At 40.1% G+C, this 19,269-nt stretch overlaps 2 protein-coding genes across 6 annotated transcripts in view; both read right to left on the reverse strand.

Annotated features, from left to right (window-relative positions):
* Positions 1-892: 892 nt before the first annotated feature.
* h1m (linker histone H1M) lies at positions 893-2,733 on the reverse strand. Of its 3 annotated transcripts, none has more exons than XM_086042025.1 (5): positions 2,530-2,733; positions 2,189-2,445; positions 1,767-1,869; positions 1,644-1,684; positions 893-1,224 (listed from the first exon to the last, which is right to left on the reverse strand). In XM_086042025.1, the coding sequence occupies exons 1-5, from the start codon at positions 2,615-2,617 to the stop codon at positions 952-954; spliced, it is 762 nt and encodes a 253-aa protein (XP_085898151.1). In that variant the 5' UTR covers positions 2,618-2,733; the 3' UTR covers positions 893-951. The 3 variants fall into 3 exon arrangements, with proteins under 3 accessions (XP_085898151.1, XP_085898150.1, XP_085898152.1); XM_086042024.1 differs by having other exon boundaries at positions 1,635-1,684; positions 2,530-2,728; XM_086042026.1 differs by having other exon boundaries at positions 1,635-1,684; positions 2,189-2,426; positions 2,530-2,697.
* A 552-nt stretch (positions 2,734-3,285) lies between these two features.
* The window catches only part of cacna2d3 (calcium channel, voltage dependent, alpha2/delta subunit 3), a 28,123-nt gene continuing 12,139 nt past the window's right edge, over positions 3,286-19,269 (reverse strand). For 2 of the 3 annotated variants that reach the window (XM_086040800.1, XM_086040801.1), the window contains 32 exons: positions 19,164-19,224; positions 18,920-19,070; positions 18,766-18,840; positions 18,599-18,688; positions 16,217-16,330; positions 14,670-14,748; positions 14,014-14,147; positions 13,614-13,631; positions 12,297-12,368; positions 12,129-12,209; positions 11,962-12,036; positions 11,077-11,160; positions 10,909-10,980; positions 10,759-10,820; positions 10,593-10,660; positions 10,239-10,284; positions 10,022-10,119; positions 9,822-9,915; positions 8,147-8,242; positions 7,900-8,021; positions 7,249-7,326; positions 7,094-7,155; positions 6,618-6,662; positions 6,484-6,546; positions 6,269-6,339; positions 6,088-6,163; positions 5,959-5,999; positions 5,822-5,877; positions 4,993-5,110; positions 4,763-4,878; positions 4,089-4,168; positions 3,286-3,968 (listed from right to left, as the gene is read on the reverse strand). In XM_086040800.1, coding sequence (XP_085896926.1) covers positions 3,876-3,968; positions 4,089-4,168; positions 4,763-4,878; positions 4,993-5,110; positions 5,822-5,877; positions 5,959-5,999; positions 6,088-6,163; positions 6,269-6,339; positions 6,484-6,546; positions 6,618-6,662; positions 7,094-7,155; positions 7,249-7,326; positions 7,900-8,021; positions 8,147-8,242; positions 9,822-9,915; positions 10,022-10,119; positions 10,239-10,284; positions 10,593-10,660; positions 10,759-10,820; positions 10,909-10,980; positions 11,077-11,160; positions 11,962-12,036; positions 12,129-12,209; positions 12,297-12,368; positions 13,614-13,631; positions 14,014-14,147; positions 14,670-14,748; positions 16,217-16,330; positions 18,599-18,688; positions 18,766-18,840; positions 18,920-19,070; positions 19,164-19,224 — 2,591 coding nt within the window. In that variant the 3' untranslated portion in view covers positions 3,286-3,875. Of the gene's footprint in view, positions 3,969-4,088; positions 4,169-4,762; positions 4,911-4,992; positions 5,111-5,821; positions 5,878-5,958; positions 6,000-6,087; positions 6,164-6,268; positions 6,340-6,483; positions 6,547-6,617; positions 6,663-7,093; positions 7,156-7,248; positions 7,327-7,899; positions 8,022-8,146; positions 8,243-9,821; positions 9,916-10,021; positions 10,120-10,238; positions 10,285-10,592; positions 10,661-10,758; positions 10,821-10,908; positions 10,981-11,076; positions 11,161-11,961; positions 12,037-12,128; positions 12,210-12,296; positions 12,369-13,613; positions 13,632-14,013; positions 14,148-14,669; positions 14,749-16,216; positions 16,331-18,598; positions 18,689-18,765; positions 18,841-18,919; positions 19,071-19,163; positions 19,225-19,269 lie in introns of all 3 variants that reach the window. The other variant, XR_015088131.1, reaches the window with a different exon arrangement.

The raw sequence follows: 19,269 nt of genomic DNA on the forward strand, positions 1-19,269 counted from the left end.
TAGATAACTAGACCTATGTTTTTATATATATATTACATTGATCTGATAGAGCATATCTTTTTGCATATTGTTAAAATTAATAGTGGGGTTTTAAAACAAACACTGACGAATATAAACATACACACTGTCCCTTTAAGAGTGTAAAATACAGAAAGAATACATGTAATCAACTGATCAGCTAAAATCTCCATTTCTCATTTAGACAACGACAGTACATGCACAGCTGGGTGGTGGGAAGACTAATGTTCTTAGAGCACAAACGTCCTTCAAGGCACAGTGTGTAAAAAGCATTTGCCATCTAGTGGTGAACCAAGAGAACGCAACAAAGTTCAAAACCCGTGCATTTTGAAACAGTCGCAAAAGCCTACCATCAATTTGAGGTGGAAGAAAAATGTCATGACAAATGACTTCTAGTATTCCCTCAAGTAACGAGGGGCATTGTATTTGTAACACATTTAGTCATTGATCCACCAAATTTGTGGTTGGGTGATTTGCCTCCATTTCAGAGTATCTGTAGCAGAAAGACAGCAGTGAAACATGTCAGCCTGCTGTAATGTGAGGCGTGACACAATTAGTGATTGCAAGACATATGCTTAAAAAAAAAAAAAAAAAAAAAAAGAATTTTTGCATATTGAAATTTAAACAAGATTTTTTTCTACACTGTCCTATAAACCATGTGGGGGTGAGTTCAGTCTTCTATAATTTTAATCCTGCCTAAGGCTAAACCGTGATTAAATGATAACAGGAGCTCCAGAATCCTGATTTTTTCTACTCCAAACAGGTGACAGGAACAGATTTCTCCCTGAAGACGTACTCTCCAGATGTCCCTATACTTCAGCTATTTAAAATAAGACATTCAACCAACCCCAGTATTTAAGAAATAGTCAGGAGCTACAAAAGTTACGATTTTTTATTGACAAATTAAATAAAATTGTTGTAGGAAAAACACATTCAGTCTGCATTCTTCTTCCTTCCTCGTTTAGCGGCGGTCTTCGGTGCAGCTTTGTCAGAATCCTTGGCATCTTTACCCTTTGCCGCCTTGGGTTTTGCTTTAGTCTTGTCGGTGGCTGCAGCTTCCTTGACCTCCTTGGACTTTGCTTTAGTCTTAGCAGTTACTTTAGCTTCCTGAACATCATTTGCAGGCTTAACACTGGACCTCTTTGCCGGTGGCACCTTCAAGGGGGGAGCCTCCTCTTTATTGGACTTACTGGGTCCCTTTGCAGCCTTAAAAACGGGATTAAAAATTCTAATGAAAATGTCCCTTAAAAGGGGACATCGACCGAAACATTTGAAGAGCATGTTCTATGCAAGCCCACTAGTTGAAACAAGGCATTCTGATATATTGTTTGAGGAAAAAAAAAAAAAAAAAAAAAAAGTTAATGACCAGTTTTTAGCCATTTCTGGGGGTGGGCATTTTGTCACATCTGTTGACTGAAGATGACTCCGGTAACGACCAAGCACAGCTGATCTTCTCAAATTCCACAAATGCAATACTAATCACAATGCCATGTTTCAACTAGTGGGCCTGCTGGGAACATTCTTGAAGAAAATATGTTTGGGTTGATTCCCTTTTAAAAAAAAAAAAAAAAAAATAGAAACTCAAGTACTATACAGTATATTTTGCCTTCATTTACTTTGCTCACGTCTTTCTTTGGTTCATCTGCAGCAGCTTTCTTTGTGCCGCCTTGGTGGAAGGGAAAAAAAAAAAAAAAAAGTTAATTCCACATTGTAACAATTTCAATAGAGCCAATTGGTTTGAGCATTACCAGCTTTAGTCTTTGTTGATTCCTTGGCCAGTTTTGGAGCTTTGGGCACATTCGGCTCCACGTTCTCCACTTTTGCTTTGGACTCTTTATTCTTTGGTGCCAGCTTCACGGAAAATATTTTAATGAAACCATGATTCCTGAATGGTGCCGCGGCAAATTCCTTAATTTCACTTGGTCCAAAATTAGAAATATTTTACCCATCTATGCCAGCCAGAAGAAATTTCATGGTTCACCACTAAACGGCAAAAGTTGTAAAATCGGTGCATCCAACTGTTGCCATTCATTCAACAATGCTTTGTAATCGACGAAATGAGTAGCTACCACCATTTCCACTCTGTGATGTTTGTTAGGCGGAGTGCAGTGAGATTTTTCGACCGTAATATGGTTGCCTCGTTCAAGAAAAGGTTGAGAAATGACTGTACCCGAAATTTGCCAAGGACACCCGTGGTGACTGTAGAGTTGGCAGGCCGAACCAGTGTGCCGTCCTCCAGACCCTTCTTGAGGGCTCTTCGGACAAAGTACTTGAGACGGATGTTGTCCACGGAGGGGTACTTGCGCTTGATGAAGTTCTGGATGGCCAGTTTGGAGACCCCCTTTTTGGAATCCAGCTCTTTGAGCGCCTCAACCACCATGACGCTCGTGCCCGGATGCGTGGCTATTCTACGCAGAGTCACGGAACCTAAATGTTAAGCAAATGCTAAATTCGTATCAAACCTCCACGGCCGTTAAGACTGACGAAGAACATCTGTTTCGTTTCTCTTACCCGATTTTCTCACCACTTTTTTAAGGACTGGCGCGTCGCTGGTGGTCGGAATTTCATCGAGAACAAATGTTCGCCTTTTAGGAGGCATAGTTTCTTCTTCCAAGGCAAAGTTAAATCCAAGAAGATACAAAAATGTACACTACATAAAATAAAATAAAGCCCTTCGTGCAAACGTTGAGCATCTCTGACCTTTTAGAGAAGAGGCAGCAGGTGAGCGTCATCAAGCACCCGCCGGCTGCAAACAATTAACAATCAGGACCCTTCCGAACTACGTGAACCCAACACACGAAAACCAAATAAGTAAATAAAAACAAAATTATAAATAAATATTAATATATTTCATACAATCAAGCTAACAAGTTTCCCCTTTTTTGTTGTTGTTGTTGTTGCAGTATCCACACTCGTGGACTTTTGCTGCAATTAACAATTAGGATGCTTCCGGACCACGTGATCCTCAAAATTGTCTTTACAGTATTCAGAATATATATATATATATATATATATATACATTATTTATTCAGAATATATATATATATACATTATTTATTCAGAAGATATATATATATATATATATATGTATATGTATATTTGTGTGTGTGTGTGTAAAGATACCCACGTTGTACTATATATATTAGGGCTGACAAAATTAAAACATTAACTATGGATATTAATTTAAATTTCCTAACGCACTAAAAAAAATTAACTCAGTTAACCCAAAATGTCAAAAACTACAAAAAAACATGTAGATAGTTCAGGTCAAGGAAAAATATGTCTTTATTCATGATCTTTTTGATCAGACTTAACATATTCATTTAACATTCTTTGAACACACTGTTAAAACATGCATCAGTAGTGTGACAATGACAAAATGGCAGAATAAAGCAAGTTAAAGTGCTCTTATGACTCTTTAATATTTTACATGTTCCACATGGATAAATCTAAAATATACAGTATGAAGAAAAATAGATACAGTATGATAAGAATGTTTTAGCAATCTGTTGCCAAACTACTTTCTGACCTGTTCTGCATTCTATTTATATATAACAGAAGTCCTCACAGCATACACAAATGTGTCCATTGCACAAACAACTTGTATCACCACAGTGAAGTGTTAGTGGCATAATCTAGAAAAACTTGCCAAAAACCGCCGACAAGTTTTCTGCATGAATGGATGTGTCTGAATGTGAGTTAGAATGTTGTTCTCACTAAAGAGCTTCCTGCAGAAATGCAAAGAAATCATTGGTGATTGGCCTTGTTTCCTACGTGTTTATGTTTTTTTTTTTTTGTATTTATGCCTTTTGTTATTTAGTCCTTTAGTGGTTGCTGCAAACTTCTGCTGCTGATGGTCACCTGCTGACACTTGCTACTATTAAGGGGAGCAAAGCTGCTGTGAGAGGACTGCAGAGACGCGAAGCTGAACCGCACTCCATGGCATTTTCCTGAGGAACACATTCAACATATGACATCAACTTTATTAGGTATGCCGTCAAGCTCTTTTGAGGCCCAATACGAGAGCTGTATTATCAATTTTGCCTTTTAAAGATGTGGCCTACTACTACCTCAGGGTGGAAAGGATGACATGATTCCGGCTTCTTTCTGTCCTTCTGAAACTTCAGTCTGTCGCACTTCAGGGATTCATTATGTTCAACGTAGTCAAGGTTACAATATATTAGGTTTGAACAATTAATCAAATTTAAATCGACATCACAATGTGGTAGATTGCAAATTTTCAAATTGCAGAGGCTGCAATTTAAGGGAAAAAATACCTCTGCTTCATTTTGGTTGGTCGGTATTTGTTTTTTTGCTGAAATGATCAATTAAGGATTATCTATTGTCTAGATTAGTTGTGTCACTGTTTCATGAAACTTGAAAAGTTTAAATGAAAAAGCCACAGATTTGATTGGCATTATTGTTGTAATCTGATTTATGACTTGACTTATGTTTAATGTACGTCTGGTAATTTTGTAAAGTTGTCAAAGTGAATGCTTAAAAGACTGCAAGTCAAAGTGTTAAGTAGGTTGACAACTCTAATTGAAGTAGATCAATAAATAACACAGATTTTTTGGGGGATTGAGTTTGTAAGAAAATGCATAGGAAGAGGTCCTTAAAAAAAAAAATCACACATTAAATCGCAATCGCACAATTAGATGATTTTTCCAAATCACTCAGCTCTTCAGGGTAGTGTGTTTTCATGCTCACGCTAAATTCTCCACACGTGTGAGGTTGGGAAGGATATACATGATCTCAATGGGATCCATGGTCACTGGCGGAGCATTGCTGCAGTCGCACCTGTTGTCCACGACAACCATGAAGAGATTGCTGCTGGGAATCTGCTGTATGACAAACGATCTGCAGCCCCGAGACAAGATATAATATACAGTCTATTGCACAATGGGAAGAACAGCGGTAGAGTGGTGGGTCACTTGAGTCATTATCATTACTATGAAGAAATGACTTTGGTACCTGACACAGCCATCACATTCAATGTTTCCGGTGGTCTCTTTAATAGTGCGCTCAGAGACGAAGGCGGGGTATTCCGTGTCACATGGCACCATCGTGGTCTTACCCCGAGATCTCTGAGCTGTCACAACGCACAAAGAAGTGAACATCGGAGAAACATCACAACACAATCAATCACAATCTTGTAGTCAACATCCATCCATCCATTATCTGAACCGCTTGTATGTATTTTAATAACATACGGTAATTGTGATTTTCCAACATATAAAAAATGCAATGATGGTTTATAGTTAAGACGGACTTCCATACTGTTTAGGCACTGCAAGAGGTTTAGGTTAAGCCTTAACATAAAGGCGAACTCCGGTCCTCGAGGGCCGCTGTCCTGCCTGTTTTCCAACTCTCCCTGCTGCAACACACCTGCTACAAATGATCAGCTCACCAGCAAGTTCCGCAGGGGCCTGATCCCATCCCGATCGTTTGAATCAGGTGTGTTGCAGGAGGAACCTCTAAGAAATGCAGGAGGGCGGCCCCCAAGGACTGGAGTTGACACCCCTGTGTTAAGCAATGGATATTTGAACATAATTGGTGGAGCAACACATGCAGATAAATAATATTCACAGGCATATATTCTTTATCGTCTCTGATAATCAATTATTACTGCATATTATTCTTGAATTATCACTGTTTCCATATACTGTATATCCGTATGTCTATATTATTCTGCCCCGAGTTGGCTGAGGCGCACAATGTCCTTTAAATTGAAGCGGCATCAAATGTTATTCTTAACATTAATGTTTTTTCATGCTTTTGACGATCAATCAGCTATTGTTACCTTTGACCGAAAGATCGACATGCCACCAGCTGTACAGGTTAAATTCTAGCAGAAAACTGAAAAGAAAAACACAATGGCACCATTAGAGTTTTCATGAGAATATTTTGTTCTGAACACATTAAAGATTTAATTCTTACATCACAAGTTCAGTCAGGAGCCACTTGACAACAGTGAAAGGCTGCAAGACACAAACAAAACGACAGAGTACTTGCAGTGAGCGCATAACTCGTCTGTAAGGACTGTTTCCTCTTCCCTACTGTGCTTACATCTGACAAAGTGCGTGCACTGTCGCTGCTCCCGGCGTACTCTCTGCAGAGGGCCTGGTAGTCATAAAGAGTGATCCTGCCGCAATAAAGGCGAGGAGGTTACACAGTGCACGCGCAACATACGTTTCGCTTCACAGCGTCAAACGCGCAGTGCGCAATCGCGTTAGTTTAGGCGTGAGACCTTTTGAACGAGCCCATCTGGAGGAGTTTGTTCATGACGGCACCTTCCACCTCGCCAAAGAAGAGCCCTGTCTGCGGGACGAGGCTCGTTAAGTAGTTCAGAAGTAAGGAATTGGGATTTCTTACATTTTGGATTGCACAGCGTAAGGTGTTTCCGGTGTTAAGTATGCTCAGAAGCAAAAAAAAAAAAAAAAAATGCATATGCACAAAGGGTACCTGCGAATGCTCCTCCGTGACAAGAATGAAGCCATTGTTGTCAATGAGGTAGCAGTTGATGTCCTGTCAAAAGAGACTCTTTCAGCAAACCAAAAAAGGCTTCGTAAATATCAGAATGGGGTACTTTTTCTTACCTCGCTATCGCAGCTAATGCTGCATTTTCCATCCAGCGCTGTACACTGAGTACACAGGAGAGATTTACACGTACTTGTGCACATATTTTGTACGGTGAGCCACAGCACACGATCATCAATGTGACGTGGGAAACGATCTGATTTGACTTTTGATTGGTTTGAAAATTATTATCTATTTCCAACAAATAATGTGTCTTTATTCATCTATCTATACTGTCAAAGGGAGAAAAATGGAATCTTCTTCCACTAGATGGCAGGCCCACAGTTGACGCTGACAAAGTCAATGTGTAAGAAAATTGAGAAAAATCTTCACTATTTCATTATATATATATTTTTGGTGACGTTTTTTGTTTTTAGTGGTGTTCCATGACATTTTTCTAATATAACATTTGTGCCTTGGCTCAATGAAGGTTGGGAAGCACTGAATTAGTCTGTTATCAGTGACTTTAGTAACAGACGCTGTAGTTTGTAAGTACCTGTCTACAGGCGGTCCAAAACTTCCTCTGAAAGAACTCAAGCTTCATCTGAAGCCCCACAGCTGAAAGCAAAAAATAGCAAAAAAAAAAAAACTTTCACCACACTCATTTCCAAATTATAGCTCATATGATGTCAATAATGAGATAAACATTACCTGCAACAATTGGTGATTTTCTGTCATCAAGGAGCTGAATTGCTGTGCTTGCCAAAACAACACTTTTATTCTCCAAAGCTAGGAAGGAGGTGAAGGAAAAGAGACACATTGCTGTAGTATTTAGGATTCACTGAGTATTATTTTTCTACGCTAGATGGCGCCATTTACTCTGCTACGTTACACAGTTTGAAGTACTGTACTATCAGATCTTTACAAACCAAATGAGTTTGGCCGTTCTGAAACAACACCGGGATTGAACAAAGCAGCTTGTAGGGAACAAAGTAAATCTAGTCTAGGTATAAATATATGCACAAAAGTTTATATGTGATATTTGTGTATATTTACTTTGGAGCGTGTACCTGTAAATATGTATGCATTTTGGAATGCAATCATTCATTTTAGGTGATCTAAGTAAGATTAACGCAACTCTTTTTCATACTAGCAGAAACATACATGATGTATCATTTTAAGGTATTTACACGGTAGATCAAGTTTGATTTTTTTGTCGTTTTTTAGATCAAAGATAGGAATATCTGCTCTGTTCATAATTCCTTGGATAAAGGACAATGACTCTCATATGTGGTTGGAAAATTGGTGTATAGAACACAGTTTGTCAGACTGGAGCTTGTTTCTGTTTGCGTGGAGCTTCACCTGTGCTGAAGGGGATGGAGTAAACAAATGTGCCTGGGACCTGCTCTGCCGCTCTCTTGTACCACAGCGGGAAGTGATCTGCATTAAACACACCCTCTTTGTCCTCCGCTGTCAGGAAATCTCTAAGGACGCACACACAACTGACTGAGACGGCGATGAGCAGAGGATGACATTTATCAAAATCGATCAGCGCCCCCGCCTCATGCCGCAAAGAGCGACAAGTGTAGTACGGAGCAGTTCCACTCACTGATTGGAGAGCTGATCTGCAGCTACAAACAGGTTGGTTCTCGACAGGCCGGTGCGTGTGCCCAGGAAGGCGATCTCGACTCCTTTGTCCGAGTTCCTGGTCACATATTTTCAGAGAGGAGGCACAGCACGAGCTCACATTTAATTAATCATATTAGCTGCTGATTAGACACAGATTACAGAATGGGCAGGGCATTAAATACATCCACACAAACGAATGAGATCCAGTTAAAGAGGTTGTACTGTGTCATTGCAGATTGACATGGTTGGAGACATGTCCATTTAAACATGTTAGGTCAGTTAAAAAAAAAAAAAAAAAAGGGTATTATTTTTCAAAAGGCCAAATATTTGGCACAGCTCTTCTTTTGGATCTCATTAAATTGTCCAGGCGTAGCTAATGACTGTATTTATAAAGTATGATCAGGTTAACTGCTGATTCTCTGTACAGAAGACTTTTACAGTTTTCATAGTACAGTATACTGTACTACAAAGTCAATTTCGTAGAGTACGTTTTACTCTAAAAAGTCTATATTTGGTCCCAGTCTAAACAGAGTAAAATTTACACTTGGAAGAGAGTAAACTATCCAGAGTCAATTTCACTCAAATTAGTGGATTAATTGTACTCCAAACGATTGAAATCAACTTTGAATTGATGAGAACATAAGTTACTCAGCCACCTTTTACACTGATAAGAGCCTCATGTACTCTGAGTGAAGAGATTTTGATCCATTCTGATGATTTACTCCTGCTCTAGCGGTCGGGGGAGGCAATTGTACTCAAAATGTTTAATTACAACTCAATTAGAAGGAAAAAAAAATGTGACTCTGTAAAAATTAATCTACCAATTTTACTGTGTAGTTTTTTATTATTGAAATTTGGCAGGGATGTGAGCAACACTCTTTTCTGTGGTGTGTCAAATTTACAAGACACGTTTATTTTCACTTTACAGGGACTTTAGTTTTCATCGAGTCCTCAAAATGACCATTAAACTTTGATGCTCTAGCCACATAGATAGGACAGGCAAATTCTATTGTACACATTAAAATACTTTGAGTAAAATTTACTCTAACCGCTTTACACTCTTCCAAGTGTAAATTTTAGTCTGTTTAGACTGGTACCAAATATAGTCTTTTTAGAGTAAATTGTACTCTTTGAATTTGACTGCGTATCCCATTAGATGGTGTAAAAGAGTCGATAAAGTCATCATAGTTAGAAAAAGACTATTCAAACCCTTGAACACCTTCCCTGTGATGCATCAATCCGCAAAGGTTCTTTCTACATTCATTTCCTTTTTGAAAAATGGAATTTAAAAAAAAAATCTGACTCTCTCAGTATGCATTGATATTGTACTTCACATACTGGATTTTTTTTTTTTTTTTTTGATCAGGGGTCTCAATTGTTATAGTACAGGACATAAAAACAGCACGTGTATGATGCAGCTTGGTATCATCTAGTTGTAAAAAGTTAAAAGCTGTCTGTCATCTGTATGGCAACATATGTTGCGCTAAAACCCGGATGCACCACAGATGTGCGAGTTCACGTTTCCCACAATGCCTCAGGCAAAAATACCCCTCCATGTGAGCACAGATGCAGCAACCTGGTCACAATCTGGATGTTTTTTTTCCCCTCCGTTCCAGCATGTCTGTATATATCTGACGAGACAAAAGAATTCTTACTCTGACTTGTTGAGAGCCAGTCCGGTCCAGTAGGCCTCGAGTGGAGCAGTGACAACAGCATCAAACAACACTTCCTTGATCAGCTCTCGGTCGCCTGCGAAAGCAGTTTGGTATAAATGTAGTGTTTACTGACACCTTGTCCACCTCCTGACCGATCAGCGGTTTATATATATATATATATCGTGAAGTCTGTTTCTTACACTTGAGGTTTGGCCTGCGACCCGTCATGAAGAGCTTGATAGCTTGAATCTGAGTCAGGTGACGGTGCTCATGCTGCTCCTCGGTGTTGCAGTATGTCCTTCAGTCCAAAACGGAGACATGTTGTTACATCACGGCCCTCAACGTACCTCGTGAACAAAGAGGCATAACCTACATAACGCATGGATGCCCACTTGCCTAAACCATGCATTACATTACCATTCATCTGCCAGGGCGACATCTGGCTGTTCCAGATCACGGAGCCCTGAAAAACAAAAGTCAGTCACGCTTCAGCTGTATTAGTCCTGCTTAACTTAAACAATAAAAAAATAATAACGCTCAGGTTTTAATTGCCAGTCAAATATGATTGAACTATATGCTTATTGTTGTGGTTAAGGGTTTCTACTGGATCATTATGGGAGTTTGCTCTTCTCCTGTAGCTAATAAAGCAACCCAAACATGACCACAACCGCACAGTGTGATGCAGTGCACTTCTAACACTCCAAACTATAACCAAAATAGTCAAATGAGCGTTATTATCTTGTCGCATAAGACATTTCGGATCCTTTTGACCTTTTTCAACTGACACGTTTCCTCTGAAGAAGTACTTGCCGTGGCCTCTTGAGAGGGCTACTCCGACACTGCCGAAAACACACGTACATTTACCTCAGTCCGTTAGCGGTGTGACATCCGAGCTAAAATGAAGTCATTGGAGGGTAAAATAAAAGCCCTCCGCCACCTGAAAGGAGTCCCTTTGATGTCGGTGTAGAAATAGTCATTGTGCATCTTCAAGACACGCCGCTGGAACAACAGATGCAGGTTGAGATTCATTAAGGAAGAGCTTTCATCTGATAAGGTGACATGATGCATAATTCATCTACTTGCTCACCCCTCTATCAACCGTCTTCTTCACCTCCATGGAAAAGGTCCCCGTCCTCCTGTTCACCATGGCGTTACGTAGCTTAAAGATAAAGCACACAACGTGGCGGACTGAGAAACCTTTCGGATGTAATCACCGAGAGCGTTGCTTTCCTCCGTAAATCAAAGGCTCTCGTACAATGTCGTCTTTGTCCTCCCACTCCACCTCAGAGAGATCCACGCTGCTGTAGTTGGGCTTTCTCCTCTTCTGACCCTCCTGATACTGCACAGAGGAACACAATGAACACAATGAACAATCAACTTCTTTCACGATAATGGCAAATGTTATCACAGGTCTAGAGCTAAAGAGTGTTATTGTCAAGAGATGAATAGATAATACACATGATCAATGTCTTTTGTGATTCACTGGTGAATTGAAGACTGATTCCTATGTATGATGCGCAGATACAACCCTTTTGCTGGTAATTATTGAGCACATCATCTGTGAAATTAACGCTGTCAGGTAAATGGAAAATAATTAACATGACTGATAGGTAATTCACGGCTAAACAACTCTACATGAATGCATTCAATGGCGCATGTCAAATCCTGTTTCTTAACATCATCAGTCAGTACACAAGAAACAACCACGAGTCAACGACAACAATCACGGCACAGTTTGGAGCCACAAAGAGACACGAAGAAGAGCAGGGACGCACGCACGGACACAAACACACAGTTGCACAGAGAGGAATAGCACTAAGACTGGCACACACAGATCCACTAGCAAAGCCATAGCTCCTGAGGGCCTACTGGCCCTCGGGCGAGCGGCTGTGGTCTCTGCCAGTGAGTGTTAAGTTACCTCTGGAAACCTCAGGCCAGCCAGCCCTATGAGTGGCCTTTATCCCTGCATGCATATATCAAAGGAAAAGGTGGGGATTACAGAGTATACATGCTCATTTAGCCTCCTGACCACATTACGCATTTGTCTCTGTGTGCCCTCGCCAATGGAGGCTATGCGTACAAAAACAAAGAGGGTCAAATCAGGCAAACTTGTGACATTTTTGGGGGGAAACAACCTTACCAAAGGCCTCAGGTCCGGATGTGTCAGGATGTAGCCATTGTTTGTGATGGCAAATGCATACCCGTGGATCCCTAACTAGAGAAGAGATGGCATTTGTGATTAATAAACTACTTTTGGCGCGCATTGTAATCAAGTTGTTCGACTGTATCTCAAGTAGAAGTTTGTACCATATGTTTGGGAATGAGCTTCATCAGCTCCTGCAGAGGGATGTCTGTTCCGACGACCCCCAACAGGATGCCCTGATTCTTCTGCATGAGGGCATCCAGCACACGCGCACACGCACGCACATGTTTAGACAAGAGCAAGAAGACACAGATGCACCAACAGTCACTCACCGTCTCATTCTTAGTACTGAAGACAGGCATGGCTACTGTGGTCGTCAGACTTGGGCCCGCTTTGTCATTTAACTGGAAAAAAAAAGAACAAAAGGAACTTCTGATTAATAATTGGGAAGATTTTGTGCAAGGAACTCCCTACATTTGACATTTCTTTGCAAATCACAGCATTTCCCTTAAATTTCTTTTTGTTTATTATTATTAAGTACGTTTTGCTATTAAGTCAAACAAAACGATCAATAAATCTAAATGACAAAATTGAGGTCATATGCAGCAGGTCAATATCTAAGGTATTTACCGTAATATCTATAAAGGTGTGTGAATCCAAATGTCAAAAAGTTTAGACTTGGATAGAGGCCTGTACTGAGTGCCATTCTAGCTGTAGTCTTTTTCACCGTGTAAAGTACACCACTTAAAATTTTATAGGGGTTCTCCAGAGTGCCATCGTAGCCGCAGAGCTCACAAATAAGCAGACAATACTGGCTATGAGGGGAACGCATAAAATCTCACCGCACTGAGGCAAAGAAAATAGATTTCACTTTATTCCCGGCACAAGCTGTTTAATTGCAGACTTTGGGAGACGTTAAGAGACGAATCACGACGTTCGTGTTTTCTGACGAGAGGAACAGGAGACCAACTACTACGGGATGACGACTGACAAAAAAAAATAAAATTTGCATACACCAAATCAGTTTGCTTCCGAGCGGTGAGCATGCGTGTGGTTGGTCCTTATTTGCGCATGTGTGCACTGGCATGAAGCAAACGAGCTGCAAAGTGCGCTATGTACCAGTTGATGTGACAAAATGAAGAATGGTGGGCCCGAAGATTCATCACTAGAGTCACTGGAAGTGGAAACTGGGAAGCTTTGGTCAACACACACACACGCACATTTGCGGCTCTCCTCCAATGTCAGTTTTATTATGGGCTTTAGCAGATAAAATGCAATGGTCCACAGAAAGATGAATGGGCTGTCCGAGACAGAGATAAAGGAGCATACGCATTCCACTTTCCCAACCCCTACCTGCGTGTTTGTGTGTATGGTCCCCATGCTCAAATACAGTATGTGTAAGTACAGTAAACACTTCTCTGGTGCTCTGACTGCTGAAACGTTCAATGAAATAGCAAAGAATGGATGTTTAAAAAGTCTGGGAAACAAAAAGTTATACAACCTCCAAAAATACATTTTGTGCAGTTTCCCTTTAGCATGGCTGTTTCAGGTCTAATTCTAGGCCCTTTTTCTTAACTCTTGCTAAATAAATGATGCATGAAAACTTCATTTGGCTGTATGTGACGATAAGGAGGATTGTATATATTTACCTTGTGTGCCTGGGAAAGCTGTTGAGAGAGGAATGACACAGAGTGTTAAATGAGTTGAAATTTGCGCATTTTACACTGATTGTGAACGCAGCTGTGCATTGGGAGGGAAATACGTGCAACTTAATGACGCTAGTAATGAGTAATCACTCCAGCAACATAACATGGAACAAATAAAAAACACATGCACAATTACAGTAAATGAGCAATATCTAATCTAAAGTATGCTGTATAATGAGTTAAGTAAAAAAATGGGGGAGACTTTTGAGTACCTTGAAGGTAAAAAAAAAAGGGAAACACAATACAAGTTCATTTAACGTAACTGTTATTTCTGACCCTTTTGTGAACATCTTTCTTACTGACCACTGAGGTAAACAAACAAGAATTTAAGAGGCGTACTTACCGCACTGTCCACATAAGCCTCGGTCCACACAGTGTCATGTTCATGGTCAATAACTTTGGGACGACTCATGACATGCAGGTACCTCATCACGTTCTCTTGAACATCCGCTAATGTGGAAATCTGACTGAAATACCCTGAAATAAAAACACACACAAAAAAAGGTCACAATGGAAGTAAATGTGGAGGAATAAAAACACATGGGTCTAGAATATCCCTAATACTGTATTAATCTACTCGACATAGGTGGCATTTTATTTAGTGTGTTGCTTAAACAAGAGTCAGGTTATTGCGCAGTGGGAAGGCAGCTAAGGCTTTTGCTCCTCCCCCCTCCCTTTTGCAATGAGTTTTTTTTTTGACAATGACTTTGGCGACCAAAGGGTGTCGACACGTGGGAACTAACATCGGTGAGCAGTCAGGAGGGAGACACTCTGACAGGAAGAGGGATTAGAGCAGATTGACCTCTGACCCCCCCAAGTGGCACTTCATTGCCTCTTGGCAGAATGAGCTGAGCGTACACACAAACGGATGCGCGCACACACACATTTATGGTGAAAGCCAGCGGTTATCCACGTATTGTATACTGAATTCATCCTTCCATAAAACTGCAGCAGTGCCTCCTCCAATTTCATGTTTGAGTGTTTATCAAGAAGTCAAACCTTTGTTGGCGCACGCCATCCATTTCAGGTTATCGGCAAACGCAGACTCCCGTCCAATCAGGTAGGGGAATATACGTACCTGGGAACAGGAAACACTGCGGTCAATAGTTTTAAAGTTGTACTGATTAAGATGATGTGGAAAGTGCTGCAAAGTTTTTTTGTTTGTTTTTTTATACCAGAAGACAAAAGACTTAAGCCATATTATTCTTGTATTTAGAACTGTACAACCCATGATTATTATCTAGCCTTTTTTTTTTTTTTTTAAATGAAATTGTAATTTCTTTCATTTAACCCGTTATGCAGTTCAAATCCTTTTTTGTTCTCAGGCACTGAGCATGAGGGCACGTTCCACCGTCCTTTGAAAGCACACTGTGTGACATTGCCAATGCATGCATGGCTCATTGGTCCCAGATGCTTTGCTAAGCATAAAGCTTATAGAAAAGCGAACGGTCCCCGAATAAAAGCCCGGAGGGTGTGTGAAGGGGGGTGGGATACCCTGCCTCGACTACCCTGCATGCTGCCAAACACTGCCAAAACACATATGCTTGACAGGAATGAGGAAAGGCCCCCGAGCTGCTGTTTTTATTGCTCTGTGAATCGCAGAGCAAACAATTTCATTTCATTAAACCCTATGTGGAATCCAGGTAGAAATGTTATTGGGGGGCGGCGACCAGAGCCTTGGAAAATGAGCTGCACTGCCCTTGAAAGCAGTTCATTTCCCATATTTTATTCCTCAAGGGAATAACACTGCTCTCTAATGCACCAGCACGTTGAAAAACATCATATTGATTTGGATTTCATTTGAGAGCTATGTATGAAATTGATGTAAAAACCAATTCCCTAGATGTCAAAAGTTGAGCTCCAGTTACCAAGTCGTGTTAAAATGTACCCTCATATTTGTTGGAACTTGGAAGAAATGTGCTGAGCATAGGCGTGTGTAACCCATTTTTAGAATCCAAGCACCCTCAAAATTGTAGAGATCTTTATATATCATTTTTTACGATGCGTTCTTTTTTCATATGCTAGAAAATTGAAACGTTGAAACGTAATATTTTAACAACAAAAATACAGTACACCCCTTATGCTTAAAAAATTGTCATATCGAGTCAAAGTGTAAGTGTACCTTGCTTTAATTTCGTAACTTTTACAGTTCAATACAAACACATTATTACTATTTCATTCTAGACAGGACATCTTTGTAACTAACATGATTTACTATTTGCTTAATTTCACTATATGAGGAGGAGAAGAACAGTGAGAGCCTCTGGGAGATGAAAGAGAGCAGATCAGAGAACGAAGAGCTGCAGAGGGAGCAGCACACCAGCCACCAAGCCAAAGCAGTGTCTTACGATCTTACTTTTGAATTTGGAGATAAAACTACAGGTCCTAAACAGCTAAGTTAGGGTTAGGATATGTTTATGTTATGATTGCAATCCTTGCAAGTTTGATCCTAGAATTGCTTCCGGTGCTGAGCAACAATAAATGTATGAAACAAGTGGATACGCCAAATCGGATTCCATGTGGAGCAGATGTGCGACGGGTTTCACCTTTCTTTCTGGCCAATTGTACTTCTCAAAAACATCATCATACATTTCAGTCGCCCCGTCTGTCACAAGCATTATGGCCTGGTTGCACACACTTCCATGGCCAGTCTGATTGAACTGCAGTAAAACAGAAACAAATCATATCGGTGTCGTTAGTTGCACGTTAAACAAACAGAGCCGGCCAACACCGCACTGTAAATGTTGTTGAGGTGGCAGCTGTGGCGCCATCAGTCAATAAAATACAGCTAACGTGTTAGTTAATAGATCGCTGCACGCTGCTCTTAATTCTAAATTCTGTGAAAGATGCACTGCAGTAATTAAGTATCTTATTGACCTGTAACTGCGGAGAGGCCACAAGCTGAGCACCCCAGAAATTACACTGCGATACATTCGCACACATTACTCCAAATGCAATCATTGCATTGCACTAAAAAGAATAAACAATGTTCCTGCATGACCTTCTTGTTAGGAAAGAAGTCAGATTGCGGAAAAATGTTATGTACTAGATGAAACTTGACTGACTTGAAGTAGGCATTGTGACAACAAATACATTATTTGCCATTCAAACCTGAGTATAACCACAATCAAAAGCTGCTACATCAACTGATTTTCAGTGTCAAGTCAATGCAGAATAGTGATGTAAACTCTAAAGTGACTGCTGGTCATATAGACTGTACTGCAATGCGGTGCAAACATATTGTGACTTGTGCCGTCGTAATCTACATTCAGGATGTCCAATTTGTAGGAAAGAAGAAAAATAATCACATAACATGTTTTTGTAAGATACACCCCTGTAAAAGCTATTTGTTTTAAATCAATGTCCAGTACATTCAGTGTACTGTATTGTTACAAATACTGTATATAAGGGCAGTAAGAGAACGTGTAAATATAAACACTACTGACAACGTGATCAGTTATGGATGCAATCAATAACATGACAGCTACGGAATTGCTGTTCATCAATCCTCAAATCTACTTGCTGGAGGTCAACGTGTTCACGCTGCCAACAGCAGTGCAATGCTACGTAATTTAACATCTCTTTGTATGTTGCAGTGCAGATCTACGCCACTGCAAACGACAAGCACAAGAACATACATATTGTTAAACGTATCTCTCTGACAGAGCTGATCAAAATGAACATTCATATATATTTGTGTATTTTTGTTCCTCCTGTATTGGATCTCATTCAATTCCTCTAACTGTTGTTGGAAGATCCATGCACCGCCACAACAGCCTGGCACCTCCTTCTCATGTTGGTCACCAGGCTCGTTCTTGAGCCATCAGTTAAGAATTGGAATAAATACATGCATGTTTTTTTTCAGGAATTAAAAGCCAATTGTTCTGTCTATTTAACAGACCTGTTATTTCCATTTTTAATCATTTGGCACTGTTGTTTGCAAATGACAATATTTTTTTTTAATCAACAAAGTAATTACTCTGTTAGTCAATGGATTAATCGGTAGATTAATCAACTCTAAAAATATTCGATAGCTGCTGCACCAGTTACAACAAAGAAACAATTTAACGGTACCAAACACAAATGTTCTTACTTTCGTGCAACATTTAATGTTTATTATACTCTCTCACTCACCTGGAGTCTGATGTCTCCACTAGAGCGTCAACATTGAGCAGCGCAGCAGTTGTGTGCTGCCCACCTGATTATCATATTCATTGCACAACTCTAATTAATCTGACAATCGTGGCGGTAAAGACTGCACTGCCTCATCCTCACTGGTACTTGCCTGAAAGTGGCGAGATAAAAAGCATGTGGCGTGGCTCCTGCCCTTATCTGCTTTGTCTTCCAATCAGGCTCGATATGAATCATTGCCATTAATTAGAGCCATTAATCACATTTCACAATAGATGGGTCTGTGCTTGGGGATAGCACTGGAGTATTTCGACAAACGTTGTCTGAAGCACTCGTACAGTAGTGTGCAATAACAATTGGATGCTTTTTATGTTTATTGGACAGTATGGTACAATAAACTGTACAACCAATTTAGGACTTTTTTTTTTTTTGCCATGGTAGAAAAGCTGTACACTATAAAGCCGGGGTGAGGAACCTTTTTTCCTAATCATCAGATTTTCTTGGTGTGGTTTTTTATAGACTCTCAATGTGAAATTATCCCAATGTAAAGTCCTCTGATACAAAATGTAAAATTCTAGTTTTGTTTGTTTTTAAATTGCATAGCGGGCCAGATCAAATGCTTTCACAGCCTGTATATGGCTATAAGTGTTCAAGCAAAATGACAAATGTGTTTTGTTGAGTATTTACAGTGAATTCTTCTTAGGTTCAACTTAATGGTAAGCGCAGTAACATCATTTTAAATGAAAGTGACATTAGTAGTGAGTTGATGTAAAGAGGCTCACTGCATTAGAACTCACATCGCTGAGGATTGTGAACGCTTCAGTCAATGCCTGCCCCAGAAGTCCAATCCCTTTGGCAAACAGCTTGTCCAGATGCTCACGAAAATGCTGGCAAAAAACAATAATGCAAACGTTTTTCAACATCTCTCAACTATTATGTAATCATGACCGTAACCGGAACTCACATCCTTATTGGTTCTGTCTGCCCGCACCAGAGTGCTATTCAAACAAGGCTCAACATAATGAATGTTCTGGTTGTACTGCAAACACACAAGTTCAATACTGAGCCATGTAAAAACAGCACAAAAATGACACTCTATTGTATGTGGCGTCACTTACTGCAATAATGTTAAAGAAGTCATCATCTCCAAGTGTGTCTAAAATTGAGGAGACTGTTTGTCTGGCAATGGTCAGTCTCAATCCTTTCATGCTTCCACTGACATCCACTAAGATTACGACATCTTTGGGTGAAGTTGCAGCCTGGATGTACCTGTGATATAGTGAATGCAGTGATTAAAAAAAATAAAAAAATCAGACATTATAAATGAAACACGGTCGATGATCAAACAATGTGAAAACGTACCACTTCCGGTTCCTGCAGTCGAAGCCTATGACCCCGTTTTCATCTGGATGCCACTTCACCCCTACAGAAAAAAAAGATCATTAATTTGAATTACACAATTGCTATA

Source organism: Filicampus tigris, chromosome 9 (genome assembly GCF_054856515.1).
Source record: "Filicampus tigris isolate MCC_2025a chromosome 9, RoL_Ftig_1.0, whole genome shotgun sequence".
Lineage (NCBI taxonomy): Eukaryota > Metazoa > Chordata > Actinopteri > Syngnathiformes > Syngnathidae > Filicampus > Filicampus tigris.